The sequence below is a fragment of the Brassica rapa genome, chromosome A04 (genome assembly GCF_000309985.2).
Source record: "Brassica rapa cultivar Chiifu-401-42 chromosome A04, CAAS_Brap_v3.01, whole genome shotgun sequence".
In the NCBI taxonomy this organism is placed as follows: Eukaryota; Viridiplantae; Streptophyta; class Magnoliopsida; order Brassicales; family Brassicaceae; genus Brassica; species Brassica rapa.
Genome location: NC_024798.2, coordinates 15,747,779 through 15,775,022, shown reverse-complemented (window position 1 = coordinate 15,775,022; position 27,244 = coordinate 15,747,779). Strand labels below are relative to the sequence as shown.

The 27,244-nt window shown below is 30.6% G+C and overlaps 5 protein-coding genes and 1 long non-coding RNA gene across 12 annotated transcripts; 2 read left to right on the top strand and 4 right to left on the bottom strand.

The window, feature by feature from the left end:
- Window positions 1–966: 966 nt before the first annotated feature.
- Window positions 967–6,700, top strand: LOC117133318. Its single transcript, XR_004457122.1, has 2 exons — window positions 967–4,515; window positions 4,547–6,700. It is a non-coding gene; the product is annotated as an uncharacterized LOC117133318 (long non-coding RNA).
- A 1,939-nt stretch (window positions 6,701–8,639) lies between these two features.
- On the top strand, window positions 8,640–10,623 carry LOC103864957 (tropinone reductase homolog At2g30670). Its single transcript, XM_009142737.3, has 5 exons — window positions 8,640–8,923; window positions 9,028–9,235; window positions 9,330–9,546; window positions 9,976–10,085; window positions 10,184–10,623. The coding sequence occupies exons 1-5, from the start codon at window positions 8,745–8,747 to the stop codon at window positions 10,373–10,375; spliced, it is 906 nt and encodes a 301-aa protein (XP_009140985.1). The 5' UTR covers window positions 8,640–8,744; the 3' UTR covers window positions 10,376–10,623.
- Window positions 10,624–12,054: 1,431 nt separating this feature from the next.
- On the bottom strand, window positions 12,055–16,393 carry LOC103864956 (3-hydroxyisobutyryl-CoA hydrolase 1). Of its 4 annotated transcripts, XR_004457115.1 has the most exons (14): window positions 15,934–16,388; window positions 15,778–15,858; window positions 15,639–15,707; window positions 15,411–15,554; window positions 14,997–15,074; window positions 14,809–14,893; window positions 14,623–14,708; window positions 14,378–14,502; window positions 14,109–14,169; window positions 13,812–13,910; window positions 13,632–13,733; window positions 13,501–13,542; window positions 13,158–13,424; window positions 12,055–12,620 (listed from the first exon to the last, which is right to left on the bottom strand). XR_004457115.1 is itself a non-coding variant. In XM_009142735.3 (13 exons), exons 1-13 carry the CDS (start codon window positions 15,955–15,957, stop codon window positions 13,284–13,286), a joined length of 1,137 nt encoding a protein of 378 aa, XP_009140983.1. In that variant the 5' UTR covers window positions 15,958–16,388; the 3' UTR covers window positions 13,046–13,283. The 4 variants fall into 4 exon arrangements, 3 of the variants coding, with proteins under 3 accessions (XP_009140983.1, XP_033145159.1, XP_009140984.1); XM_009142735.3 differs by lacking the exon at window positions 12,055–12,620 and having other exon boundaries at window positions 13,046–13,424; XM_033289268.1 differs by lacking the exons at window positions 12,055–12,620; window positions 13,812–13,910 and having other exon boundaries at window positions 13,046–13,424; window positions 15,934–16,393.
- Window positions 16,394–20,764: 4,371 nt separating this feature from the next.
- Window positions 20,765–22,249, bottom strand: LOC103864955 (tropinone reductase homolog At2g29310). Of its 3 annotated transcripts, none has more exons than XM_009142732.3 (5): window positions 22,059–22,249; window positions 21,752–21,959; window positions 21,416–21,632; window positions 21,230–21,336; window positions 20,765–21,128 (listed from the first exon to the last, which is right to left on the bottom strand). In XM_009142732.3, the coding sequence occupies exons 1-5, from the start codon at window positions 22,121–22,123 to the stop codon at window positions 20,937–20,939; spliced, it is 789 nt and encodes a 262-aa protein (XP_009140980.1). In that variant the 5' UTR covers window positions 22,124–22,249; the 3' UTR covers window positions 20,765–20,936. The 3 variants fall into 3 exon arrangements, with proteins under 3 accessions (XP_009140980.1, XP_033145173.1, XP_009140982.1); XM_033289282.1 differs by having other exon boundaries at window positions 21,752–21,975; window positions 22,059–22,184; XM_009142734.3 differs by having other exon boundaries at window positions 21,752–21,975; window positions 22,055–22,112.
- Window positions 22,250–22,292: 43 nt separating this feature from the next.
- On the bottom strand, window positions 22,293–24,096 carry LOC103864953 (tropinone reductase homolog At2g29330). 2 transcript variants are annotated; one of them, XM_009142730.2, is made up of 5 exons: window positions 23,784–23,837; window positions 23,490–23,702; window positions 23,182–23,401; window positions 22,821–22,927; window positions 22,293–22,726 (listed from the first exon to the last, which is right to left on the bottom strand). In XM_009142730.2, exons 1-5 carry the CDS (start codon window positions 23,835–23,837, stop codon window positions 22,535–22,537), a joined length of 786 nt encoding a protein of 261 aa, XP_009140978.1. In that variant the 3' UTR covers window positions 22,293–22,534. The 2 variants fall into 2 exon arrangements, with proteins under 2 accessions (XP_009140978.1, XP_033145172.1); XM_033289281.1 differs by having other exon boundaries at window positions 22,297–22,726; window positions 23,490–23,697; window positions 23,784–24,096.
- A 167-nt stretch (window positions 24,097–24,263) lies between these two features.
- On the bottom strand, window positions 24,264–27,087 carry LOC103864954 (tropinone reductase homolog At2g29260, chloroplastic). The gene is made up of 5 exons (XM_009142731.3): window positions 25,447–27,087; window positions 25,158–25,365; window positions 24,859–25,075; window positions 24,673–24,779; window positions 24,264–24,596 (listed from the first exon to the last, which is right to left on the bottom strand). Exons 1-5 carry the CDS (start codon window positions 25,626–25,628, stop codon window positions 24,408–24,410), a joined length of 903 nt encoding a protein of 300 aa, XP_009140979.1. The 5' UTR covers window positions 25,629–27,087; the 3' UTR covers window positions 24,264–24,407.
- Between the last annotated feature and the right edge of the window lie 157 nt (window positions 27,088–27,244).

Below are 27,244 nucleotides of genomic sequence, written 5' to 3'. Positions count from 1 at the left end.
TTTGCTATTTTGAAAAATGAGCTATCAAATTTTTAAACATATAACATTGACATACATTTAAATATATTACATATGAAGGTATATTATTAAAAAAATAAATTTATATGTAGTTTAATTTAAACATTACAAATTAAAGTTACTTTACATAAATTTACAAATCCTATGTTTTTGTCGACTTTTACAAATCATATCTAGTAAATATAATTTTTTTTTTAAATAATATTTATACATTTATAAATTGGGAAAATGTACTACAATATAGTAATGTACTATCTATCTATAAATTCAATGGGCCGTTAACATTTAAATTCAATGATCCTAAACCCAATATTGACTGTAATGTGATCTTATACTAATAGCTTTGATTGATATATACCCTTAGAATATCCAATTAGAAAACCCTCACGCAATATTAATTATTTGTGAATATACCTTTGAAAATATATACGATTACGGAATATTTTTAAAATAAATATTGCTTGGATTAGTTATGGTCGATGAGACCTTTATGGAAATACATAATAAATTATATGAACATTATGGAATATAGGTAATAGTTTCAGGCCTGAATATTGTTGAGATTTATATTGTAACTGAATGGTGGTTTTGAATATCTATGGTAAGTATTGTTGATCACTTGATGTCGGGTTAAGTACGATGTGTGATGTTGTTTATCAACTGTGTAAAACGAACAGGTTGAATAGTCAATCAAATCATATATTAGTATTGTTTGACAAAACCGGTTGAATCCGATTTTTTTTGTTTATTTATTGTATAACGCGAACCGGTAAAAAATTGAATTTTATTAAGAAAAATTTAGATATAGGAATATTTTTGAAAGTAGATATACCAAGGTCGTATGTAATTAATTAATGATGCCCAAATATGTTGGTTACACAAACCGATATTATAGGCGTATATATGAGCTGATATAGTAAGTCACAAAGCATTAATAAAAATGGAGGATCTATTTAAAAAAAAAAAATCACACATGAAAAGAAGTCATGACTTCTGTTTTAATATAATAGATGATTTTTTGTATTATTATTTATTTTGAGGTATTTACATATTATAATATAATAAATATATATTAAATCTTTGAGGAATTAATAATTATCACGTATATAATTAAATTAGCAATCACATGAATCAAAACAATCACTATTGTTAACCAAGCGGGGACGGCTCAGTAGTCTTAATGGAGCTTTGGCCTCAATACAGATCCGGGTTCGAGTTATGCTAGCCACCGTCGATTAAAATGAGGTGAAAAAGACGGCCCTCCAGAATACCTTCTGCGGAGGTGTACTTAGGCGCTAGTCGGATTCCCTATGGGGTTTCCGGATTACCTGAATTATCAAAAAAAAGACACAATTACTATTATTTATTTACAATCACTCTATATAAGCAAATCCAAACCATCTTTTTGTATATTTTATGTGATATATAATTAAAGTTTAAATGATATAAACATAGATATATATTCTATTTTTTGGCTATCTATTAAATGAGGTTTCATACTCATATGGTTTCATAATTGTTTGTGTATTTTTATAATAAAATTTTTAAATCAGTGATTACATAATTTTCAGTGTGGTATGTTTAATACTTATAGTAATTCATAATCATTTTTAAAATTTTAATGCAAAATTGAAAATTAAAATATTAAGTTTCCAATATTTTTTCTCAGATTTTGAAATTAAAATATTTATGCATTTTTAGATGGTATATAGTTTAAGTTAAACTTATTAAGAATATATATATATATAATCTGAATATCTATTAAACTAAACTTCGAACTTATATGATTTTATAATTTTTTATATCTTGTTATAACAAAAAAATTTAAACTATTAATCACAAAATATTCTATGTAGAATTTTTAACGTTTCATTAATTTATAGTAGTCTTTAAAAATTCAAAATATAGCATACATGAAAGAGAGGTTAAACAAATTTTACGAAAAAATCTATTTTTTATTATATAGTTAACATGATTGATTAATTTATTTTACAATATAAAACTAAACAAAAAAAGAGAGGTTAAACAAATTTTTATCAAATCTTTCTTATTCAAAATCATTAGTTTTCATATATGTTTTAATCACATTAGTTAATTGGCAGTTTTCTCAAGTAATCATTTTTAAGTTTTTATCACAAAAATAGTCTTCAATGAAAAACTGACCAAAATAGCTTTTTTATTTTAAAATTTTTATTATATATATTTTTAAAAAATTTGGAACCCTATCCTCAAAACTTTACCCCTTAACTCTAAACTCTAAATCTAGATTAGTTAACCCTAGGATATAAATGTATATTTATCCTTTAATAAAACTTATTTTGGTCATTTTCTTCCTCGTGAGTTATTTTTGTGAAAATAAACTAAAAGACATATCCTAGCGAATTTCTCTTAGTTGTTAATTCTGTAACTTTTATTTAATAAAGAAAAAAAAGAACATTAATATATAATAGTTTGTGGTTAGTTTAATAATATGTCTATATAGACCAACTTATTTCTCTAAAACTTCTAAAAATCATTCTATCGATAATACATGTCATAGTTCAAAAATTGTAATGTTCTCAAATAATATATATAAGGGATATTCGGTAAATTCTACCGGACATCACTTCAAGTTAAAGTCTGCTAACTAATTTTTTATTAAATGTTCAACATTTCTGTCAATTACATTAGAGATTATATTTCTTATGATACATTAGAGGTTATATGTGACATGGAGAGAGATTTCACAGTAGACTAAATCGGGAGGCGAAAGTTGGGCAAGTGCTGATCGGGTGTCGGTTGGACAGTAGACTTGGGTTGTTAAATGTTTATGGTGTTTATGGATTCTCACTTAATGTTAAATGATATTAGTTTATTCCTTGTGGTTGCTTTGTTTAGGCTCTGGATATTTTCACATGCACCATATTTAATAATAACAAAAAAATTTACATTTTTTTAAACAATTCTTTTACATATATTTATGTATTTATATATTCTATTTACAATTAAAACTGCAGGCAGTTGTCTCGCATCATGTTACCATTCTGAACCATAGTTTGAGATGAGTTTTTTTTTTTTTTAATTCTAGTCAAATCATAGATTACATGATCATATAATATATATTATATTACATATAATAATCAACTACCTGTAACAAATGTGAACATGATGAACAGTTTTACGAACATCGATTCCATGATGTAATTTTATAACACGTTGATCGTCAGACGGTTCTGCATGTACGACATTTTCGATAGACAAGTTTTTTTTGCAGCGCATGAGCATAATAAACGGTGATACAACATTTTGAAATTTTAAAAAAAAAATAGATTGTATAATCTGCAAGAAATTACGTTTTTTCTTTTTCTTAAAATTGAACTTCAAACTTTGATGTATTAACCTTTGAATCCTGATCACTAGACCACGACATTTTCACAGTAATCTAAAAAGAAAAAAAAAAAGACTTGTCCGAAGAGTGATAAGATTATAAGTCTGGATATAATGCAAAACGTTTGGGTACTGTGGATCCGGGGACATGTGTTTACATGTTGTTGTCCCATGTTATTCTTATCTCTTTACGTATTTTATAGATTGATATGGTCAACATCGATGACAGCTTCCACCGACACCAATCCAATGTAACGTCTATCTTCATGGTTTATTATGGCTTGATTTTCGAAAAAGCATTGCCATCTTCATTTTTGATTAAATGTTCTGTAACATGTCAAATCCAATAAATCAGATTATTTTTAATTATTTTCTTTTTTTCTTTTGAGAAAGTTTTAATTATTTCTTGGTCTAATTTTAACTAATAATAAAGAAATTATAAAAAAAAAATTTACAGAAATTTTATTTTGATAATTTTAAAAATTCAATTATTTTTCCATTGTTTTGTTCTATCTAAAAAGCTTCATCTCTTCTTTTTCTCCAATAAACCAAAATAATGTTTTCTTTACAACTATTTACGGTTGAATTAATAGACGATCAGACTTTTTTCCCGTAATGAAAAAGAAAAACTACAAAGAAACAAAGAGAGACAAAGACGGCATATACAAGGATAGACGTCCTGCAGCTATGCAAACCAAAATGTGACTACCGAAGAGAAGCTAAATCGAATTTGACCTAAAAAGAGAGAAAAGTATTTACTTGAGCTTTTAAATTCAGTTGTCTTATGTCTCCACTCTCCAAAAGACCATATTTTAATCGCTTTTATTTTTAATAAATTTAAAATTTATTCAACTTGTGACACATCAAGTGCATCTGTTCTTGATTCCTCTAAAGAATCAAATAAATGAATCTAAGAAATCAATGGAATAATCTGTTTAGTCTTCATGTCTGGGCATGCACGTGTCTCAAACCAAGTAATTAGAGCCTCGTCAAGGTATTTCTAGCCCTTTCCTTGTACTGATAGAAATTGTACGGAATGAAATCGACACTTTTCTATTATCCGACTAAACATGGTTTAACGGTTGACTAACGATAAGTTAGTCAAGGTAGAATTTCATGTTACGGAATCAAGTTTACGTCAAATTTTTTAAAAAAATCTTAGTTTAAAAATAATTTTGCACTTATATTTTGTTTGGATCTAAAAAGGCACAAGACAAATAGTTGGAATCTAAAAAGGCCACTTTCCCCTTTACCAACTTGTAACCGTTTCGATTCTCTCAAATAATAAGTGATATATAATTATATTTGATAGGAGCTGCTAAAAAAATGTTTTTTGATAGAAACAAACAATAGTACTGTAACTAAAATTGATGAGATGACCCTCAGTATGAAGTATTATATCAATAATACTTGTAATTATTTTCTTAAATATATAAAAATATAAATATGTTAATAATCGAATGCATTTCTATATTAAGTATTAGAGCATCTTCAATGTAAACTCTACTTTTTTTTCTTCAAAATAGAGTAAAATGGAATATAGAGTAAACATGCTCTAACACTATTTTATTTTTTACTATATAATAGAATAATAAATAAATAAAAAATTGATTACTCTATGGAGTAAATCCCATTATAAAATGAAAGTTCGAATAGGATTAGGATTGAAGTATTTCTTACTACATACTTCTTTTTACTCAATTTTGAAGAAAAAAATAGAATGAATTAAAAATGCTCTTATGGTTGGAGTTACAACATTCTCAGAAAATGATTCTTTAGAAATGACCTTTCTTTCAACCTAGTCAATCCAAGAAGTAAGTAACATGGAGAGTGATTTTCATGTTACTGAACAAATAGATGGATTTGGAAGCATGACAAGAAGGGGTTGGGTTGATAAAACCGACACAAAAATACTAAGATATGAGATGAATGACAATTTGTAGCAAAGGAAAACGAGGCCGTAGAGGTTGAAGTTCCTATCAAGCGCAATAATATCTTACCTAGTTTGGTTTAACGTGAAATCTCTATAAATTAATAATGTTGAGATTACACCCAAAATATAATTTTTTTATTAATTTATAGAGTTATTAATTTATCGATATAGTAATTGAACCAAAAATTTAATTTGGGACTATAAAATTATTTTATTTTATAGAGATTTTTAGTATATATTAATTTATAGATTATTAATTTAAAAAGGTTATACTGTACTAAGTTTTCTTACTTATATAGCTTTTTCTCTGTCTACTTCATATATCAAATTTTCTTAGACTATATGATCTAACAAGTCACATCTTGTACTGTTTTAAATTTAATGAAAGTATTTTTACAAAAAAAATCCAACACGTTTTAAACATGCATATTTTAATTATTTGTAGTTTTTTTTGCTGGAACATTTTATGATTTATAGCTGGTTAGTCATTTAAAAATAAACTTTGACAAAAAGAAAAGAAGTCATTTAAAATAAACATTTTACGATCATTGACGAAATTATCCTCAAGAATCAATATATATGACGTAATATATCATAAATGGGTAAAACTATTTTGTTAGACATGTAACTATAATGAATTGTTTATTTACTTTACTGAATGAATCTTACTATTTTTTTGGATAACCTAGTTATTTGGCAGATTTGAGACTCAACCGACTAATTTTTAGAGGCTTTTTCATCAGCGCTAAACATTTCTGGTTATTCCAATAGAAGTTTAATATTCATTTCGCTTAATCACATAAAAGAACATATCTAAGATGATAAATTTCATCCGAATTACTTTTTTCATCCAAAGTATTTAACACCTTTTCAAATCCACCGTATATATAACTCGACGACGCTGGTTAGGATCTTAGTCTTTTTTTTATTTTGAATTTATGGTTGTTAGGAATCTATCAGATAATTCAACATGCATAAAATGTTTTTTCGGTGGAAAAGTCACCTGTTCCGCATTCAAAGATCAAAGTCAAATATTAAAACAGTTGTGCTGCGTTCAGACAAAAAATATATGTGATGCATTTTTCCGTTTACTTTAATTTTATACCCAATTGCCAGTTACTAATTTATCTCGATTCTTCTATCATTTATTTAAAAGTTGAAACATTTTTCTTTACATTGATGCTCAATGTTTCCACTCTCCGAGACGTCATTTGCAACATGTTCGGTTTTGTATGACTGTATCTAAAGGTATAAAGGCAAGAACTTTCAAATAGTAGACATCAGTCGGAGTATTAGGAAAAGACTCGATCTGGTCATTAATATCTACAATCAAATTAACAGAAAATACCCTACACTTGTTCACACCCAAATCAACCAAAGTAATAGAAGAGACGCAACACTTGTTCACACCCAAATCAGAGAAAGAAAAAACATTCAACATTTATCATCAAATATGGAAAAAAAATGACGAAATTTATAAATGAATCGAGTTTACCAGGAAACTTTGCGTAAAACAAGATGAAAATGTGAGACAATGATATGTAAGTCAAAATCTATCGTTGGTTAAAACTTAAAAGAGATGGTGAAATCAATAATTTTGAAAATTCAATAATCACATAAGAAGTAACTTTTTACAGAAAAAAAATTGTACGTCCTATAATGATTTGATTGAATGGTAAAACCAAAAGATTTAAATATTTGCTTTGCATTTGCCATGGAAGCAAGCAAAACATTTTTTGGTTATTTTGGGATGATTTTACCTTCTATGCATTTAACAATCACATGACATGCTGGTTATATTTCGTCATACTATGTTATTTTGTTGTGTAAAATGCATAGAAGGTAAAATCATCCCATGACATCTATGCACTTAACAATCACATGACATCTATGCATTTAACAATCACATGACATCTATGCATTTAACAATCACATGACATCTGTGCATTTAACAATCACATGACATCTATGCATTTACCAATCACATGACATGCTGGTTATATTTCGTCATGATTTGTTATGAAAACTATTCCAAAATTCAACATTCATAAATATCCCCTAGACTATATTTGCGAAGTGATTTTGTCACATGTCCTTTCTACAATCAATTTCACAAAACAAATATGACATGGCTATTGAAATTGATGACATGTCTTGTAGCTTAATATGACATAGACAATTTTATTTAATGTTAATTTATATTTTTGGTAAACTTTTTAAAATATGGTAATAACTCATATATTAAATTTAATGTCAATTTATATTTTTAGATTTTTTTAGAATATGAAAATAACTCATAAATCATCATTAAAATAAATTATGGCATTATAAATTTCGAAATATAATATAATTATATATTTTTAAATTATACAATTTTATTACTAAATTTTTTAAAAATGTATACAATTTGCTTAGAAATTTATAAAAATTTCATCGTAAAATCACTATATTCTTATATATCTATAAATTTTATAATTATTGTTTAATTTTAATTTTTGGTAATTATGCAATTTTTACAAATTTATTTAATATATTTAATTAAAATAAATAGATAGAAAAATCTATCTAAGATTATAATTTTAAATATATACATGCATATTCTTTAATATAATTTTTATGTTTAATTAAATCAAATTTATATTAAATATTGATACGAAAAAGAAAATTTACAATATTAATAAAATTTTATTTTAAAATATAATATATATTTATCTGTTAAAAATATTTTAGTTTTTTTTACTGCACATGGTGCAGAAAGACACCTAGTATATATATATATATATATATATATATTTGAATGAAAATGTGAGGCAATAGTAGGTAAGTTAAAATCTATCCTTGGTTAAAATAGATGATGATATGAATAATTTTGAAAATTCAATATTCACATAAGTAACTTATTAGAGAAAGAAAGTTCATACGTCCTATTATGATTTGATTGAATGGTAAAACCAAAAAGTTTGAAATATTTGCTTTGCATTTGCCATGGAAGCAAGCAAACCATTTTTGGTTATTTTATGTTACAAAAACATTTTTTTTTTTGACAACGTTACAAAAACAATTTTTTGGTTATTTTGGGATGATTTTACCTTCTATATATTTTGGTTATATTTCTTCATACTAAGTTTACTTTGTTGTTTAAGCACCTAGTTTACTAATTAATGGATGTTATACCTTCTTTTTTTTTGATCAACAATGGATGTTATACTTTAAGATTAATGGTTTGTTAAGAAGACTATTCCAATAATCAACATCATAAATAAATAAATAAATATATATATATATATATATATATATATATATATATGTTATGGAAAAAATCACATGTCCTATAACATTTAATGAAATATCAAAACCAGAATATTAACACTTTCGCAAAATTTTCTCCAACTTCTTACATGTATTTAACACATTTTTGTTTTAAACAATGCTTAATGTTTCCATTCTCCGAAACGTCACTAGCTACGTACGTATATTTGATAGTCTTCGCCTATATATGCTATGTGATCTCTGGTCATTCCTACTCACAACCAAACAAAACATGGATAATAGATGGAGTCTTGAAGGTATGACTGCTCTTGTAACTGGTGGAGCCAGCGGGATCGGGTTTGCCTTACTACTCTATTGCTACATCATATTTCTTACCAATTGTTTTGATTTTATTCAAGATTCTCTAAATTAATTTTATTTGATTTTGTGAAATTTTATAGGCATGCCATAGTAGAGGAGCTAGCCAGTTTTGGAGCTAGAATCCATGTGTTCGACATATCTGAAACACTGCTCAATCAGAGTTTAAGCGAATGGGAAAAGAAAGGGTTTCAAGTGAGTGGTTCCATATGTGATGTATCCTCTCGTCCCGAGAGAGAAACACTTATGCAAACCGTCTCAGCGATATTTGATGGCAAGCTGAGTATACTTGTAAGAAACTAAGCATATTCCCACAGGAAAAATTCTATTAAGTTGCAAAATATATAGTACGTAAGGTTTATGTTACTCTTTTTGTTCAACATAGGTGAACAACGTTGCCGTGGTTCACACTAAGCCAACAACCGAATATGACGCAAACGATTTCTCGTTCCAAATTTCAACAAACTTGGAATCTGCTTATCATCTTAGCCAGCTTTCACATCCTCTCCTCAAGGCTTCTGGATTTGGAAGCATTGTCATGATTTCCTCTGTTGGAGGGGTTGTATCAATGTGCTGTGGATCCATCTATAGTCTGGCGAAAGGTACGCAGACTTCACTTACGTATATAATTCCCAAATGATGTTTGGTAAAAATGAATTATATTTTGAGTTAACGTTAATAAGTTGTTTTAAAGTGGTACGTCATGTTTCAAAAAAAGAAAAAAAAAAAAGGTGGTACGTCAAAATTTATAGTTGGAACGGTTAATATTTTCACTTGTATATTATATATTATTTTAGATCCTATAATTTATATATGAGATTCCCATTATAGTAAGTGCAGCACTTTTTATCAAATATATATGATCCCAGTGTCAGAATTAGTTTAACTCTAATTAATTAGCTCGATGGATAATCCTTAATTTCACCAAAAATTACTTCCAACGGCTAGTTGATGTGATCATTCATATCTGTAAAACCTTGTTGTGTAACGTTCAGTCTAATTTTTCATTTTCTTTGTGTGTGTATGCGCAGGAGCTTTGAATCAACTAGCCAAAAATTTGGCGTGTGAATGGGCAAGAGATGGCATAAGGATCAACTCTGTTGCTCCTAATTTTGTCAACAAAACTACTATGGCTAAACCTGTAACTAAAGACACCCTCCAGATTCTTTGTTTTTTTTTCTAAGTTTTCAATTAACGCTATGCACTTCTCATTCTTATGTCTATCTTGTGAATAACCAGTTTTTCAAAGACGCTGATTACGAGAAGAGTTTGTTAAACAGAACTCCACTTGGTCGGGCTGGAGAGCCAAACGAGGTAGCATCACTTGTGGCTTTCCTGTGTTTACCTGCAGCTTCATATATTACTGGTCAGACCATTTGTGTTGATGGAGGTCTCACTGTCAATGGTTTCTCCTATCAGCCAAAGGCTTGAGCTGTGACTTGTGTGTGTTGGTGATGCAGCGTACAAGTATATTTTAAATTGTTTGTTGGGTTTTGTTTTAACCTTTGCTTCTATCACTAATAAAAACAAAAATAAGAAACTCTAGTTTTCTGTTACTATTGCACTTTGAGAATTCAATAGATTTGTGATGGTTTGGTTAACAGTTGTCTCTGAAACCAATGTTTATCCATATCTTGCATGTATTATTTTGTGTTCAAGTTAGTTGTTTTTTTTATTTACCATGTGGTTTAGAAGTTTTTTTTTATTAATCAAGAGTTCTGGACCCTTAAGCGTATACTTCTTCCTTCTTGGGTCGGAATGAGCATTTCAAGATTACTCTCAAGTACTGAACTTTTTTTTTTTTTGTAAAACAGATACTTTATAAAATAAAAAGTTATGGGCCGGCCCAAACATTAAGGGTTCAATACAGTTGAACCTAAGACCTGACTTTTCACTCTTTTGGAAGGGTCATATATATTTGATCTCTAGCTCTTAAATCTTAATTATATGGTTTTGTTTTACTTGTTAACTATGATAAGACCTGCGCAAAAAATTTATATAATTAAAGTATAAAATAAATAGAATTGAGAAATTTAAGATTTAAATCTGTTGAATATTTTATATATATACTATTTTGGATTATTTATATAATCATCTATATATTGGACTGGGGTCGATTGTAATTGGAATTTTGGACTAAAGCTTAGAAGTTATGATGGGTTCGATATATTTGTGCTTTCAAATTTACACTAATTTTCAGAATTACATACTTTTACATAAAATGAAAAATAAAAATATAAAAAATGACAACTACAAATTGGTTAGACTTTTAATTTGTAAGTATGGTTAATTATGGCTATAATAAGACATACAAAATTGGGCATGCTGACTATTACCATACTTATGGACCAGAAGAAACTAAAGCCTGGTTATTAGTATACTTATGGAGAAGATAAACTAAAGCGTGATTGTTAGTATACTTATAGGCCAAATAAAATAAATACTTATAAAATATATTTATACAAAAATAAATAAAATCTGTATCTTTTTTTTTCTACATGGATTTGACTCATCCTCTCTCATTTTTGTTGGTTTAGATATTTTTTTTTCTCTTATTGAAAGAACTTTGTTCTTCACCGATGAATATTTTTTCCGAATTATATTAAATCGAAAGTATTGAAGGTTCCATATTCTCTATAGAGTTCTGTATTTGCTTGGTCGGTGACTGAGCTATAAGAGTCACATGACCCATCTTTGAACAATCAATTCTTCTTCTTTCTTTCTTTTTACTTTCTGACATTTCCTTCCTTCTTTCTCTCTTCACCATGAAACTTCCTTACTCTTCCTTCTCCTCCTCTTCTCAGCCCACTATCCTCGCTCCTTCCCTACTCCTTCTCCAACCATCTCTCGGGTTACACAAACCTCTCCCACATGAAGAGAGAAAGTAAGTAAGGGAAACTCAACTCTGTCATTTTTGTCACTCATATTACATTAATTAGTTCATATATGTCATGGCAATAAGAAGACTATTATGTGAAATATTCAAAGAATGCTGCAATTACCTTAACATAGTTCTGCACATTGCACATCCTTTCTTCAATGAGTTGTATCATCTCAGCAAACTATACAAACAAAAAAAGTTAAATGAGAAGAAATAAGATATGTACAAAGCCTAAAAGTTTCAGCTTTATAAACACAGTACACAATATATAAGACAGTCAAAGAGTTTTCCTTTGGCCTTGAGATCACAAGAACACATCTTTGCAACTCATGATATGAACTCTAAGACCACTGGATTTAGACTCCAATCTCACATAAGTAGTGGATTGAACTCTTAAAGTCTTCGAGACCTTGAAACTTTTGAGCTCATCAACAAAGTGTAACAGTTTCAAGCTTTAAATCATACAAACATTCAGTACAAAGATAAGAACTCCAAATACAATCAACTTTAGCCATAAGAAAGACTTCAATCTCACATAAGCTGATGTCCATCATGCAATCGATCAAAGATACCACCCAAAAACGACAACACCGAACAAAACCACCGTAGAAATCTTCGAAGCTCCCACTCCTCGCACCTCTTCTTCCCCATGACCTCGCCTCCCTGACTCACTGCACTTCTTCTCTGTCGTCTCTTCCTTCATCCGTTGCCGCATCGGCTCTTAGGGCTCCACCTCTTCTACCCTTCGGAGTTCGGAGACGGTTGCATCAAACAGGAAGGAGGTGAGAAATATACCTGGTGCAGAGAGGGAACATGATGCAATTATCTAGGGTTCATGTTGTTGGAGGTGGTGGTGATAAAGGAAATAAAGGAGTCGCCGTTGGAAGCGTCTGCTCTGCCGTATGTGGCGCGATTTGGTTAACTCCAAGTTTTATATACGACATGTTTAATATGAGTAATGATCATATGATTTAACCATTGTATCCGTAACAAAAATATTAAATTTTCCTAGGATATTTAATTTTAGACTAAGCTCAACATATTGTGCTCTATTAAACTGCCACATAGGATTTTTAAGAGTACAAAAACTGCCACGTAGAAAGGAATTATTTTCAATTAGTACAAACTTGAGGTTATAACTATTTAAAAAATTCTCAATTAATATATAGGGGATTATTTTCTCAAACTCTCTCAAACAATATGGCCCTTAGTCAAAATTATATTTGAAGAAACCTTTATAAAAACGATTAAGGAGCTGAATGCGAGACAAAAATATATTTCTGATTTGAATCAATGAAAATATATATATGGAAGATCTAAAACATTTCTCACCAATGGCGCTATAACACAACAGAGAAGATTGAATTTAAAGGGATGACTGCTCTTGTCACTTCCAGCCCTTCTTTTATTATTGGTTTAAATACGTGAAGGTGGATGAGCTCCATCACCTTGTCAACTTTACAGCTTTGCGATCGCTGAAGCAGGCAAGTGTTTCCTTGGTGGAAGCTTAAGATCCTCCCATCCATCCTCTTCTTCCACTCTCTTGAAGTACTTATCTACCATGTTATCTTTCATATCCTCCAGTCTCCTTGGATCCCACTGAAATATACGTAAGGCATTACATAAAACAGAATGTGACATAACCACAATTCTTAAAAGGGGAGATTTGTTAAACCTTTGGGTTCCTATCTTTGTCTATCAATATGGCTCTACACCCCTGTATAAGTAAAATCATAATAATGTCCTACAACAAGAACAATTTATGGAGGAAGATACATTAGAATCAAGGGAATCTGAAAAACAAACCTCCACAAAATCTTTGCTTATATCTCCCTTCATCATATGTGCCACCATTCTATTCTCACGGATAAGACACTGCCCCAACCCTTGCAATCGTCCTTCTCTTATCTGAAATTTAAACAACACACTCACAGTCAACTTATCTTTCCCATCATTGCATGCTTGTGATGCATCTTCGAAACGAACCGATCTAAGAGAGATTTTAAGGCTTGCTGGTGAAGCTTTCTTCAATGCGCCAATGGTAGCTGAGATCCAATCATCTGGTTTATGAGTTGCCTCTCTCTCCTAATCAACACATATTATGTTACTAGGATGCATGTCAAATTGTAATTCATAATCACGAGATTAACATATCCTATATATTAATGGGAACAGTGGTTCACTTTTTCTAAATTAATGGGGGGGGGGGGGGGGGGGGGGGGGAAAGACTGTAACATGCCACTTAAAAAATATACTGAAACAAAGATGGGCAAAAAATCTTACAAGTGCAGATATAATTTCTTCGACTGTTCTTCTCGAGAAGCACTTATCAATAACATCTAACCTGCATAAAGAGAAGTTAATGGAGATAAGAAACTGGTGACACAAATTTCCATTGAAGATCTACTGAGATATAGATCATGTAAGTTTGAAAGCTGACACCAATACAAGGTTGAAGTTTAAAAAATTGTAATGTAACAATGATGAATAATAAATAAATTGTTTTAGACATATAGAAAGAGTAAACCGAGATAAAATTATATAGCACTTGCCTGTGGCAAGCACTCTTTTGTTTCGGATGTGGATGTTGAGTGTATGCATCGAGAATTGTTGAGGCATAGGTAACTGGATCACTTGAACCAACTCTGCAAAGATCTGCTTCTAAGGCCGTTAACCTCTGTAACAAAGAATAACCTTACTAAGTAACGTTCCTTAGTCAAATAAAGTCATCATAAACCATTAATCCAGAGAATGTTCTCAATACATTTAACAACTATAGTATAGAGGAAGTTGATACCGTTGAAGGCACAAAATGAGTTGCAAGACCACAAGCAAGCATTTCAGCGCCATCTAACCTAGCTCCAGTGAGGCCAACATACTCTCCTGAGCAAGAAAAACATGAAAGATGAGATAGCTAGATAGAATACCCCTTAAAACTTTTGAAGGAGATGCAAATAAACAAACGAATATTTTATATTGTTACCAAAAAATCCAGGGAGCCTTGACAAGAAGTAGGAGGCGCCTACATCTGGAAATATCCCTAGAGATGTCTCAGGCATGGCAAAAACCTTGCATAACACTCAAAATATATCGGAATACCGTACTATGTTCTGTTTTAGACCAAACTATTTGTCATCCACATGGACATGTTTTTTTTAAGAAGAAGAATACCGTGTTCTCTGTTGCAATTCGAAATCGACCATGGACGCAGACACCAACTCCCATGACAATACCATTCAAAATTGAAACCTACAATTTTTCAAAACTAATTAGTGAGAGCTAACACACTTCTTAAGTCTTGGGCATTCTATCCAAACCGAACAGAAACTGATCTGAAACTTTATAGGGATATTCATGGGTCCAAATTTTCTTTTATCCAAAAGACTACAGATCCGTATAAAGTCCGATAAGAAACGATCTGAATCCACCTGAATGCATTATGATTTCAAGCATTTTTTTTTCTATGCTTTTTAAAAAATATTTAGTTATATTGAATTTCTATTAGTAGAATTCATCTATTTATATGACATTTTCGAGAAGTAAAACTTCTCTAAAAGTAGAGAGTATACTGAGAAGAAGTGAGACCTGAGCTTTACAATAAGTGGCCATAACGTAGTGGAGATTATATCCAAGTGACATGAAATCAGCACTGCGTCTCCATTTGCCTAGTCTGATGTCACGAACAATAGCAGGAACATCACCACCGGCACAAAACGCTCTTCCCTGACCCTGTGCCGAAGTTTTATACTTGTTTGATACAAAGGGTCCTCATATATATGCATTACCTGAAAGAGATGAGGATAGCGAATTTACCTTTAGGATGACAAGTTTGACACTAGGGTCCTCCTCATACGCAAGGAACAGTTGCAGCAACCGAGTGATCTAGAAAAGACTAATTCAAGTCAAAATGTACGATATGGAGCAAGAAACAACAAGGGGAAAGATTCAATACCATGTTCAATGACAAAGCATTCAGATGCTTTGGTCTGTTTAGTGTCAAGATTCTTACACTTGATGTCTCTTCCACTAAAACCTGTAGTCAAACTGATTCAGAGAGAAAGAAGAACTGATCCTCGTCAGCTTTGCAATAAAAAAAGTGAAAAAAGACCTGAGAGTGAGGTTCAGAGCCCATTATCTTCTTCTTTCTTACGGGTCGAACTCGGTTCAGACTGAAAAGCTTTTATTCTGCTTAGTTTGATTCTACTTCTTCAGATTGTTTCTGCCGTGTAGAGCTTTTATACAAGTGTTATGCTCTTTAACATCCAGTCAATTATTTTAAAAATATACATTTATAGAAACACTTAGAAGATGCAAATGTTCCCCAAATGTTATTTATTTAAAGGAAATTGTCACAAATACCATATTTATAGTACCACTTTTCATGTTTACACTAACCACTTTTACCCTCATTTTTAATGAAGGGTAAAATACAATTATACCTTTAAGGGGTGAGATAGGGTTTTTGGAATGTGAAATTTATGATTCTAATAAATATATAAATAAATACTTAAAAAATATATAAAAAATTTTACAAAATAGTTTCAAACATAATTTTCGTTTTTCAAAAAAAAATTAAAAAAAATTAAAAAAATTCCAAAAAAAAAATTCAAAAAAAAAATTTATAAAAAAGTTCGAATTTGAAAAAGTATAATTCGAAAACATAAAAAAAATATTTACATTTTTCTTTTATTTTTTATTTTTTTTTATTTTTTTATTTTTTTTTTATTTTTTTAATTTAAATAATGATTTATTATATATATAAATAACAAGAGCAGAAAAGTCTTTTGCCACTTAATGAAGAAGGTATTTTTGAAAATGTCTCATTAGTGGTGGTAAAAATAAAAAGTGGTACCATGAAAGTGGTAAACATGTAATTTCCCCTTTATTTAATGTTTTTATATAAAGGTTTTGATAATTAAATCATCCATTATATATTAATTAATAAATATTATAATATATAGTTATGTCATGTGTCATTAATAAAATGATTATTAGAATCCTAAAAAGTAGGTCTAAATTACTTGAATATATACAATACATACCATTCATTATTTGGTTCATGTTTGAACATATGTTATACTTATCATTAAACTAAAACGAAATTATTTGGACACCATATCCCTATTATCATTACTTATATACCTGAATCTCTATAATATTATTTGAGAAGTCAGTTTCATATGTGTTGCTCTTACGTTAATTCTTATAGTGGTTAATTACAAACATAACATTAATGAATTATAAATTATACATAATTGACATTATTAAGATTACTCTATTTTTTTATTGATAAATTTCTAATTGAGCTTTTCACTTTATTTCCTTTTCTTTTAACTTTCTTCAAAAAACTCATATAAATAATAAAAAAGAAATATCTATAATAATTATAACATTTTTATATATAACAACGAATTTTAATTTATTTATTTTCATATTTTCAAAAACAACATAAGTAAAAAAGTAAATATCTATAAGTTTTAAAATATATAGATTTTTACACACAAAACATAGGTTCACAAAAATAGTATAGACCATTGTATTTGAAAAGAAAACAATAGATTTTCATACCTCAAACTTAAAAGGGGAAATTACATGTTTACCACTTTCATGGTACTACTTTTCATTTTTACTACCAATAAGGAGACATTTTCAAAAATACATTCTTCATTAAGTGGCAAAAAACTCATGTGCCCTTGTTATTTATATATATAATAATTTATTATTTAAATAAAAAAAATAAAAAAATTTCGAATTATATTTTTTCAAATTCGAACCTTTTTATAAATTTTTTTCGAGTTTTTTTTATTCTTTTCAGATTTCTTTTTGGAAAACGAAAATTATATAAATAAATACTTAAAAATATATATAAAAAATTTTAAAAATAGTTTCAAACATAATTTTCGTTTTTCAAAAAGAAATTTGAAAAAAAAAATTAAACAAAAATTTGAAAAAAAAATTCAGAAAAAACATTTTATAAAAAAGTTTGAACTTTATTTTTTTATTTTATTTTGATTTTTTTTATTTTTATTTTTTAATTTTTTTTTATTTTAATTTTTTTATTTAAATAATAATTTATTATATATATAAATAACAAGGGCATAAGAGCCTTTTGTCACTTAATGAAGAAAATATTTTTGAAAATGTCTCAGTTGTGGTAAAAATGAAAAGTGATATCATGAAAGTGGTAAACATGTAATTTCCCTTTTTTTCTCTTAGAATGATCACATTAAATTATTTTTAAAGGAAAATATATATATATTGCTAGAGAAGAGAAAATATCTCGAAATCAAATGGGAAAAAGATAAGGATATGTTGAAAGTAGTGGAATTTTGGTCTAACCATTCACCAAATAGTCACCCTCTGTTGAAAGTAGTGGGATTTGTTTTCTAATTTGTTTCTCTCGCGACATTAGGGGCTGGGACGTACACCGGTCCTTTTCAATAAGATAAGATCCCTTGGTGTGTTATTACCACGAATTACACATGATTGTATCTTGATGCTCGGTCATAGAAACATATCTCCGGTTGTAATCGTTGTATCGCTTTAGATTTAAATTAATAAAATTTGTGACAAAAAAATATCTTGATGCTACGGCCATATTGATTTTGATGTAATCCGTTTTAATTGACACTAGATAATTATTTTGTGATCATGCCCGTATTTAAATGTTTATAAAATAATTAACTAGTTAATATTTTAATTTGCACTCATTTATATAAAAATATATTTTATAATACATATCAAAAAATGCTGACAAAAAAAATACATATCAGGTTGTGGATGCGGGCGGTTTCTAGCGGCTTTAAGAGATTTGTACGACTGGTACTGCGGTTAAAAATTGGTGCGTTTGCGGGTGACTTATGACTCGTTAACTACCAAATGCGGTAACAGTCAAATAATAAATTAATAATATTTACATTTAATATAATTATAAAAATTATCAAAAATCATAAAATTATAATAAATATAAAATTTATATTTAGAAATTTTTAATTTTAATTTTTGAAAATTTATTGAAATTTTTTTTCTTATAAAATTTTATAATATTAATTAAAATATAATAGATATATTTTAATATTTTCATAATTTCAATTTTAATTTTTTTATTAAATATTTTTACTTTTGTATATATATTGTTTTAAAAAAAAAGAAAAAAAATTTACCCTCCCGCAACCGTCCGCAACTGCAAACGCTAGCTGGAGCCAGCTTTTGAATTTATGAGATTCAGAGCCGTTTGAAGCGGTTTAGAGCGATTTGAAGCGGTTTAGAGCGATTTGAGTGATTGCTGCAAACCGCCGACAAACGCTACCAACCGCAAAAGCTGTGTTTGCGGGTAGTAGCGGAAAAACCAGTCGCCCCATTAGTCTAACGCTTTTATACTATCCAACGAAACTTCCAACATTTTACGCTACCCATGGGCTTGTAAAATGTGATTAACATTCTCCATATAAAATCTAATATTTACTTCATATTCGGTAATAATCTACGCCTTACGCAAAATAAATTTTTAAAAATAATAATAATAAATATGATATGTAAAATATATTTTAGTGATTTGACTAAATTAAAAAATAATTAAAAATAATTAATTTTATCAATTAAAATATATAAATATTTATAAAATCAGAAATTAAATATATGGTATAAAATTTAATTTAAACATTACTTATATATATATATATATTAAATGAAACTTTTTACTTGTAAATTTTTATGGTCACTTGTATCTTGCTATAACAAAAAAAAAGTTTAAACCACTGATCACAAAAAATTTTGATGTGAGATTTTTAACAGTTTTAGTAACTTTTATTCATTTAAAAAATTTAACATATAAGTTATACGAAAAAATAAATTTTACTATATTGTTATGTGATTGTTTAATTTATTTTAATAATATAAAATTAAACAAAAATGAAAGAGCATACACAAATTCTTATCAAATCTTATTTTTAAAAATTATTAATTTTCATATAAATTTTAATCACATTAGCTAATTTCGTATCATTTTATTTAAGGAAAAAATAAAAGTATTTTTGTAGAATACTAACTAATTTTATAGTTAGTTTAATATGAAATATATTATATTTTTAGATAGTCCAATCTATTTTCTAAGTATTTTAGGACTTATTATAATGATGACATGTGTACATTTCACAATTGTAATGTTTATCAATTAATATATTATATAAGGAATTATATTATATTTTTACTTTGTCCTTTAATTTTGTAAAAATTATATTTACACATACCTACTTTTAAATATAAAAAGAGATATTTCCTCCTTTATATATATAGATATATATATATATAAAGGTTTCGATTGGTGATCATTATAATGAATCATCAAAATAGGAGATTAATTTTTTCCTTTTTATAAATCCGTTCCTCCATCAATAATGGGATCCATCTGATAATAATCTTTTTGAATAAAAATTCAATATAAAGCTGGTTTATCAAGACAAGAAAAGCACTTCGAATTGGTATAAATTTTTGGAACAAAAAATTCACCATAATTCTTTTCATAAAATATGGTTACTAGTTGGAGTCAAAGATTTTAAAAAGGGTGGAGATCAGCTGTTGTTGAGTGTGACTGGATGTACTTGTTAGAGTAAATATTTACTCTAATTTTAATTTTTACTCTGAATTCAACTTTTTCTATCCAATCAGGTGAAATAATGTTTTCAGCCCATTTACTCCAACAGTGGAGAAAAACTAATAAAAATAGAGTAACTTTTTACTTCATGTTATACAAGTGAAAAGTTTTACTCCACTTTACTCTAATTTATTTCTGCTCTTTTCCACTTCTTTTTTTCTCACCAATTTACTCTATGAATAACCACCAATCACACTCGTTACGTTGGACACTATCCTGCCACTAGCCCAAATAAATCATGGGCGAATTAAAAGCTGAAGAAAGATGTTCAAGAGAAAAGAAGAAATGTCTAGAAATATCAAGGCTAAGAGTTTTATTATCGAAGCAAGAGTAGAATCTCCACAATGGATTTGTAAAGTCGTTTATGTTTTGTGCATACACTTATACACATGACATAGCGTGCAATTTTTATTGGAAAGAGAACATTACAGTTACAAAACGTGACAGTAGTACCATTCTCAAGCTTGTGGTTGGTATGAGAAACCGTTAATCGTTAGGCCTCCATCAACACAAATGGTCTGACCAGTAATATAAGAAGCTGCAGGAAGACACAAGAAGACCACAAGTGATGCAACTTCATGCGGCTCTCCAGCTCGACCAAGTGGAGTTCTACCGAACAGTCCTTCCCTGAACCCGACGTCCTCAAGATACTTCCACAAAAACAAAAATGGACAGATGATTAGAGGAATTCAGGTAGCTAAATTCACACAAAAATAAATAAATAAATGAAACTCATTCTTATTATTATTACAGGTAGGGCCAGCGGAGTCTTGATGATATTAGGTGCAACAGCGTTGGCTCGTATGCTGTCTTTTGCCCATTCGCATGCCAAATTTCTAGCTAGCTGATTTAGAGCTCCTTCAAAATAAATCAACATAACATAATTAAGTAAAAGAAAAAAAAAACTGCTTTTAGCTAGTAATAGAAGTGTGGTTACCTTTGGTTAGACTGTAAATGGATCCGCCGCTAGTGAATACAACCCCTGCAACAGAGGACAAGAAGACAATGCTCCCATAGCCTGAAGCCTTTAGGAGAGGATGTGAAAGCTGGCAAATATGGTAAGCAGATTCCAAGTTTGTTGAGATATGGAAAGCGAAATCGTCTGCTCCATATTCTGTTGTTGGCTTTCCGCGAAGCACTCCCACATTGTTCACCTATGTTACAAAACAAAGAAGATATTCTCTCAGTTTAGACCCAAAAAAAAAAATATATTCTCTCAGTTTTCTTTAAAAAGTATGCTTAGTTGTTTCTATTTTAAGGCCATTTTACTCACAAAAATGTTGAGCTTCCCATCAAACAGCGAGGAGACTTTTTGTATCAAAGTTTCTCTCTCAGGACGAGAGGTTACATCACAGACTGAGCCACTCGCTTGAAACCCTTTCTTTTCCCATTCGCTTAAACTTTGATTGAGCAAATTTTTAGATATGTCGCATACATGTATTCTAGCTCCAAAACTAGCTAACTCTTCTACTATGGCATACCTACACATTCCACAAACTTACAAATTCATTGAAATCTTTGACCATTCAGGGTGTTCAGTAGAAGAGCTGATATAGATCTGACAAAGAAGAAAGACAAACCCGATTCCGCTGGCTCCACCCGTTACAAGAGCAGTCATACCTTGAAGACTCCATCTCTTATCCATCTTCTTTTTTTCTTCTTGTGATTAGTAATGACCAGAACCACCACAGATTATATACAGAAAATGAATGATTCTGCATGTTTGTGTGGTGGAAATAGCAAGCACTCGTAAGAGACTAATAAAATATCTAAAATTGTGGTCCAAGACACAGAAAATTTGACTTTATAATCAATAAATCGACGAAAAGGACTTTAATTTGTTTCTTTGAGTAGTAACTTCACTCGCAAGAGACAACCGAAACCAGGTGTCGAAATGGTCAACAAAACTTGAACATGCAAAGGCTTCCAAGTTTTCTAAATCAGTTAAACCAACAACACCTTAACATTTATAAAAGCTAAATCATTTATTACACAGCAGACTTTGAGAGTTTAAAGACAGCTGCAGAAGAAGAAAAACATCGCGACAACACCATTATCAAGCCTGTGGTTGATAAAAGAAACCGTTAACAGTGAGGCCTCCATCAACACAAATGGTTTGACCTGTTATATATGAAGCTGCTGGTAGACACAAGAAAACCACTAGTGATGCAACTTCTCTAGGTTCTCCAGCTCGACCAAGTGGAGTTCTACTGAACAAGCTCTCCTTCAAACCGAGGTCATCAAGAAACTGAAACGATTAACAAACAAAACCCAAGAGATGACTAGAAGTGGCTTTTGAAGCTGTTAGTCCAAATGTAAAAAAATAAAATTATTTTGATTACAGGTTGAGACAGAGGAGTATTGATAACATTAGGCGCAACCGCGTTGGCCCTTATCCCATCTCTTGCCCATTCGCATGCCAAGTTTCTAGCCAGTTGATTCAGAGCTCCTGGTACACAAACATCTAGAGTTACAATAAGATTCTGGAGTTACAAACTATATAACACTAAAATCTAAATCATATATATTTTATAAAATCTAGGATAATATCAAAGTTATATATTTATAAGAAGAAAAAAATATCCGCACGGATGTGCGGATCCAGTATATATAGGTGGTACCATGGTTAGAGATGTAAATCAGAATACTAGACCCGTTTAGGCCCGTGGGCTTCAGGCCCATTTTAACATACTCTATATGTACCTTTGGTTGCACTATAGATGGATACATAGTTTGCTGCTGATACAACCCCTGCAATAGAAGAAATGAAGACAATGCTTCCGGATCCTGAAGCTTTTAGGAGAGGATGTGAAAGCTGGCTAAGATGATAAGCCGACTCCAAGTTTGTTGTTATATGAAACGAGAAATCCTCAGCTGTGTATTCTAGTGTTGGCTTTGCGCGTACTCCCCCTACATTGTTTACCTAGGTTCAACAAGTTCGAGTCTTTAAAAGTTTTGCTCTCGAGAATAAGCTTTAACTTGATTGGTTTCTTGAAGATCAAGTTACTTACTAGAACGTTGAGCTTGCCACCAAACAACGAGGAGACAGTTTGCATAAGTGTTTCTCTCTCGGGACGAGAGGATACATCACATACTGAACCACTCACTTGAAACCCTTTCTTTTGCCATTCGTTTAAACTTTGATTGAGAAGTGTTTCAGATATGTCGCATACATGGACTTTAGCTCCAAAAGCAGCCAACTCTTCTACAATGGCAAACCTAAACTTTGAACAGTCAAGATGTTGAAAAGAAGCAGAACAGTGGGTAAGATAGTGATGTAAAGCGAACGGAGAAGAAAGACGAACCCGATTCCTCTGGCTCCACCGGTCACAAGAGCAGTCATACCTTGAAGACTCCATCTGCTGTTATCCATCAAATGTCTATTGACTTTTCAATCAAAAAGAGACTATGCTGGATGAAGGTAGATCACTTACTACTAGCTACAGCCTCTCTTTATGTAGATGAGATTACATCATTAAGAAACAAAACAAAAGGTGATAAAGATTATGCAGCTCCTCATAGTGACATCTGCAGAGATTGATTGACACGAAAGCTAAGGAGGGACCTACCTTTTGACACCAATACCAACTCTGGCAATACCATCCATTTATATCCTCCAGATTTTGCGGGGAAACATTTGTGAAATGTATGAGTCACCTAGCAAAGGTTACAAAGAAGAAGCAATCTACAAGCGCATAACTTGGATAGTAACAGCAACCTCTGGATCCATCTATAGATAATAGACTGAACAAAACAGTGAAGACTTTTGCTATCATAAAAGTCAATAACATGAAAATAAACTTCAATTCTTATGAAACACCGAACGCAGAAAGCTGTTAAAGTCTCATATGACGAATTGTCTTTCACAGGTCGAAAAAGATATACTAAAAAAAAAGCATAAGGAAACTAATAAATGTAATAAGAGTGGACTAATCATGTCGTGGGGAGAAACCGTTTATAGACATTCCTCCATCAACACGCACAATCTGCCCTGTGATATAAGATGATGCAGGTAGGCATAAAAATGCCACTGCAGAAGACACTTCTCTCGGTTCTCCAAGCCGACCAAGAGGAGTTACAGAGTAAACTTCATCCAAGTAGTCTTTGTTGCTAAGAACCTGAGGACCAAAAAGACATGAAAACATTAAACGAGCCAATGTTTAAAAACAAGTTAAGCTAATGAGAGAACATTACTTGCTCCACCATAGATGTTTTGATATACCAGGGAGCAACAGCATTGACCCTTATATTGTCCTTAGCCCACTCGCAAGCTAAGTTTCTCGTAAGTTGATTGATTGCTCCTAAACACACACATAAGGGAAATCAAATCCTTATCGGTTTAATTGATTGCTCCTTTAAAGAAAGTGTGTGAACAAACACCTTTGGTTGCAGATTGGACAGACATATTCTTGAGTGAGACAAAACCAGAAACAGAGGATATGGACACAACACATCCAGCCTCAGTTGCTCTAAGAATCGGATAAGCAAGTTGGCATAGATGAAAAACCGATTCGAAATTCGTGGAAAGGAGAGTTGAAAACTCTTCAGGAGTGAAATCTACCATTGGTTTCCTGATGTTCGTCCCAACATTGTTTACCTTTAAAGCAGGAATAAATTATTATGTTTTTAGAATTGTTCTCAGAGGCATAACAACGAACACTTTATGTGCACTACTTTACAAGGATATGAAGCTTCCCGTGGAAGAGAGAGGAGACAGTTTCCATCAAGCTCTCTCGCTGAGCTCGATCAGAGACATCGCAGACCGACCCATCAACTTGGAAACCCGAACGGTTCCAGTCTCTCAAACAATCTTTGAGTTCTGTCTCATTGCGAGCGCAAGTGTGAACCTTTGCTCCAAGACCGACCAGCTCTTCAACAATCGCACGCCTGTATTAACAGTTAACACTCGTCTGAGGATTCGTTGTTTAATATGCTCGCAGAGGTATGGAGAGGGAGAGAGAGAGAAACCCGATGCCTCGAGTGCCGCCAGTGACAAGAGCAGACATTCCATGGAGAGACCACCTGTTGTTGGGTGATGTGGCAATGGATGCGCAACGGACGGTGACGGAGGTTTTGTAAGAGTGAGGTTTAGTGGAAGAAGCAACAAAGTGAAGGTTTTGAGGTGAGTTTGTGTACAAGCGAGAAGCCATTGGTGCAGACAGAGAGAGAGAGAGAGAAGCTCAGTTTATGTTTCAATAACCTAAACCGAACAAGTTTGGAAGGTCCGGTTCGGTTCGGTTTGGTTTAATTTCCTCAAGTCCTTCAAAGCAGCATTCTCGCAGTTGTGTCCGTTGTGATGATCGATATTAATGATAAGCACGTTGGTTGAGTCATATTTTGATAACCGAGAGGCTAGAAATGTTACTCTGAGCTGGGTAGTAGGAGACAAGTGGAAAGCCTATAGGATTCTTCTGGATCGAATACAACGCTACAAGGATGATGCTCACTTGTCACAGTGCCTCCCCTAGATGGTTGGAAACATAATCAATTTTCTTAAATAAGAAAAAATATATATACCGAGATCAGAGCCGGCTCTTGCCAAAAACGAATGAAGCATTGGCTTACAGCCGCCAATTTATTAACTACATAATTAGCCGCATATTTTCGAATATTTCCAAATAGTCTAGTAGTTTGAATTTCACTATCTGCATAATTTTTTTCAGCTATTTTTTTTTTATTTTGGACTTGTGGTCTTGAAAAGTTTAAGACCGGCTCTGACCAAAATTTAAGTCACCACTACTAGAAAAAAAATTCAATTTAACAAAAAAAAATTCCAAAACATTTATCTCATCTATTTGGAAGTACATTTGCTTCTAGAAATATCCAACATGAAGCAAATCCAAACAATGTTTGAACTTCTCCACTGTAATGGAATTAGTTAACATGTTAACTGCATCACAATGACATTTTATCATGAAGCTCCATGATCTTATAAAATCTCACAGCTATGTGCTTCGTCAAAGTATGATACATTTGATTTTGGCCAATACGCAATGCAATTGGGCTATCACAATGTAAATGAACACAACATTTATCAACTCCCAACCTTGCTACAAGTCTCTAAACATAATATGATTCCTTGTTTGCCTCTCTTGTAAAGTTGTAATATATATTACAGTATTAAATGCATATATTTTGTGATATTTTTTTGTAATTTTAAACTAATAACTTTTCAGTAATTTTTTTTCGATGATTTTTTTTCAACAGTTTTAAACTAATAATATTTCAGAAAATACAATTAGTTTTTTGAAGTTTACAAAATTAATCATTACTAGTTGATAAAAATGTAACGGAAACAAAAAAATAATAATGTTGAAACAATTTTTGTAGTTATATTACATGCATCTCGAAACGAAAGGGGTATTAGAGAGTATTATTAATAGTGTTTACTTTTTCCCATCAAAAAGTTGATTGTTTATGGTTTTCATAACGTACTGAACAATCTAAAGAAAATAGTACATTTTGTTACCGTTGAACATAATTCCGGATGTACCCGCTTAAATCATTAGTTTTAATAGAAACGTTTGGTGACAAAAAAAAGGAAAATAATCCATTTGAAATGTTGAGATATCATCTTCTTTTTCCTCCAAAACACGAAATCAAATTTTCCATTTTAAATGCTGATTTTAAAGAAGTTTAATAAAAAAGTCATAAAATGACTCCTATTCAAATATAAGAACATTTCCAAACTTCTTGAAACCTTTCCTGAATCTAAACTTGGTGGTATTTTTAGAAAGTTTCCAAGCTTATGGAACTTATTGAAAGG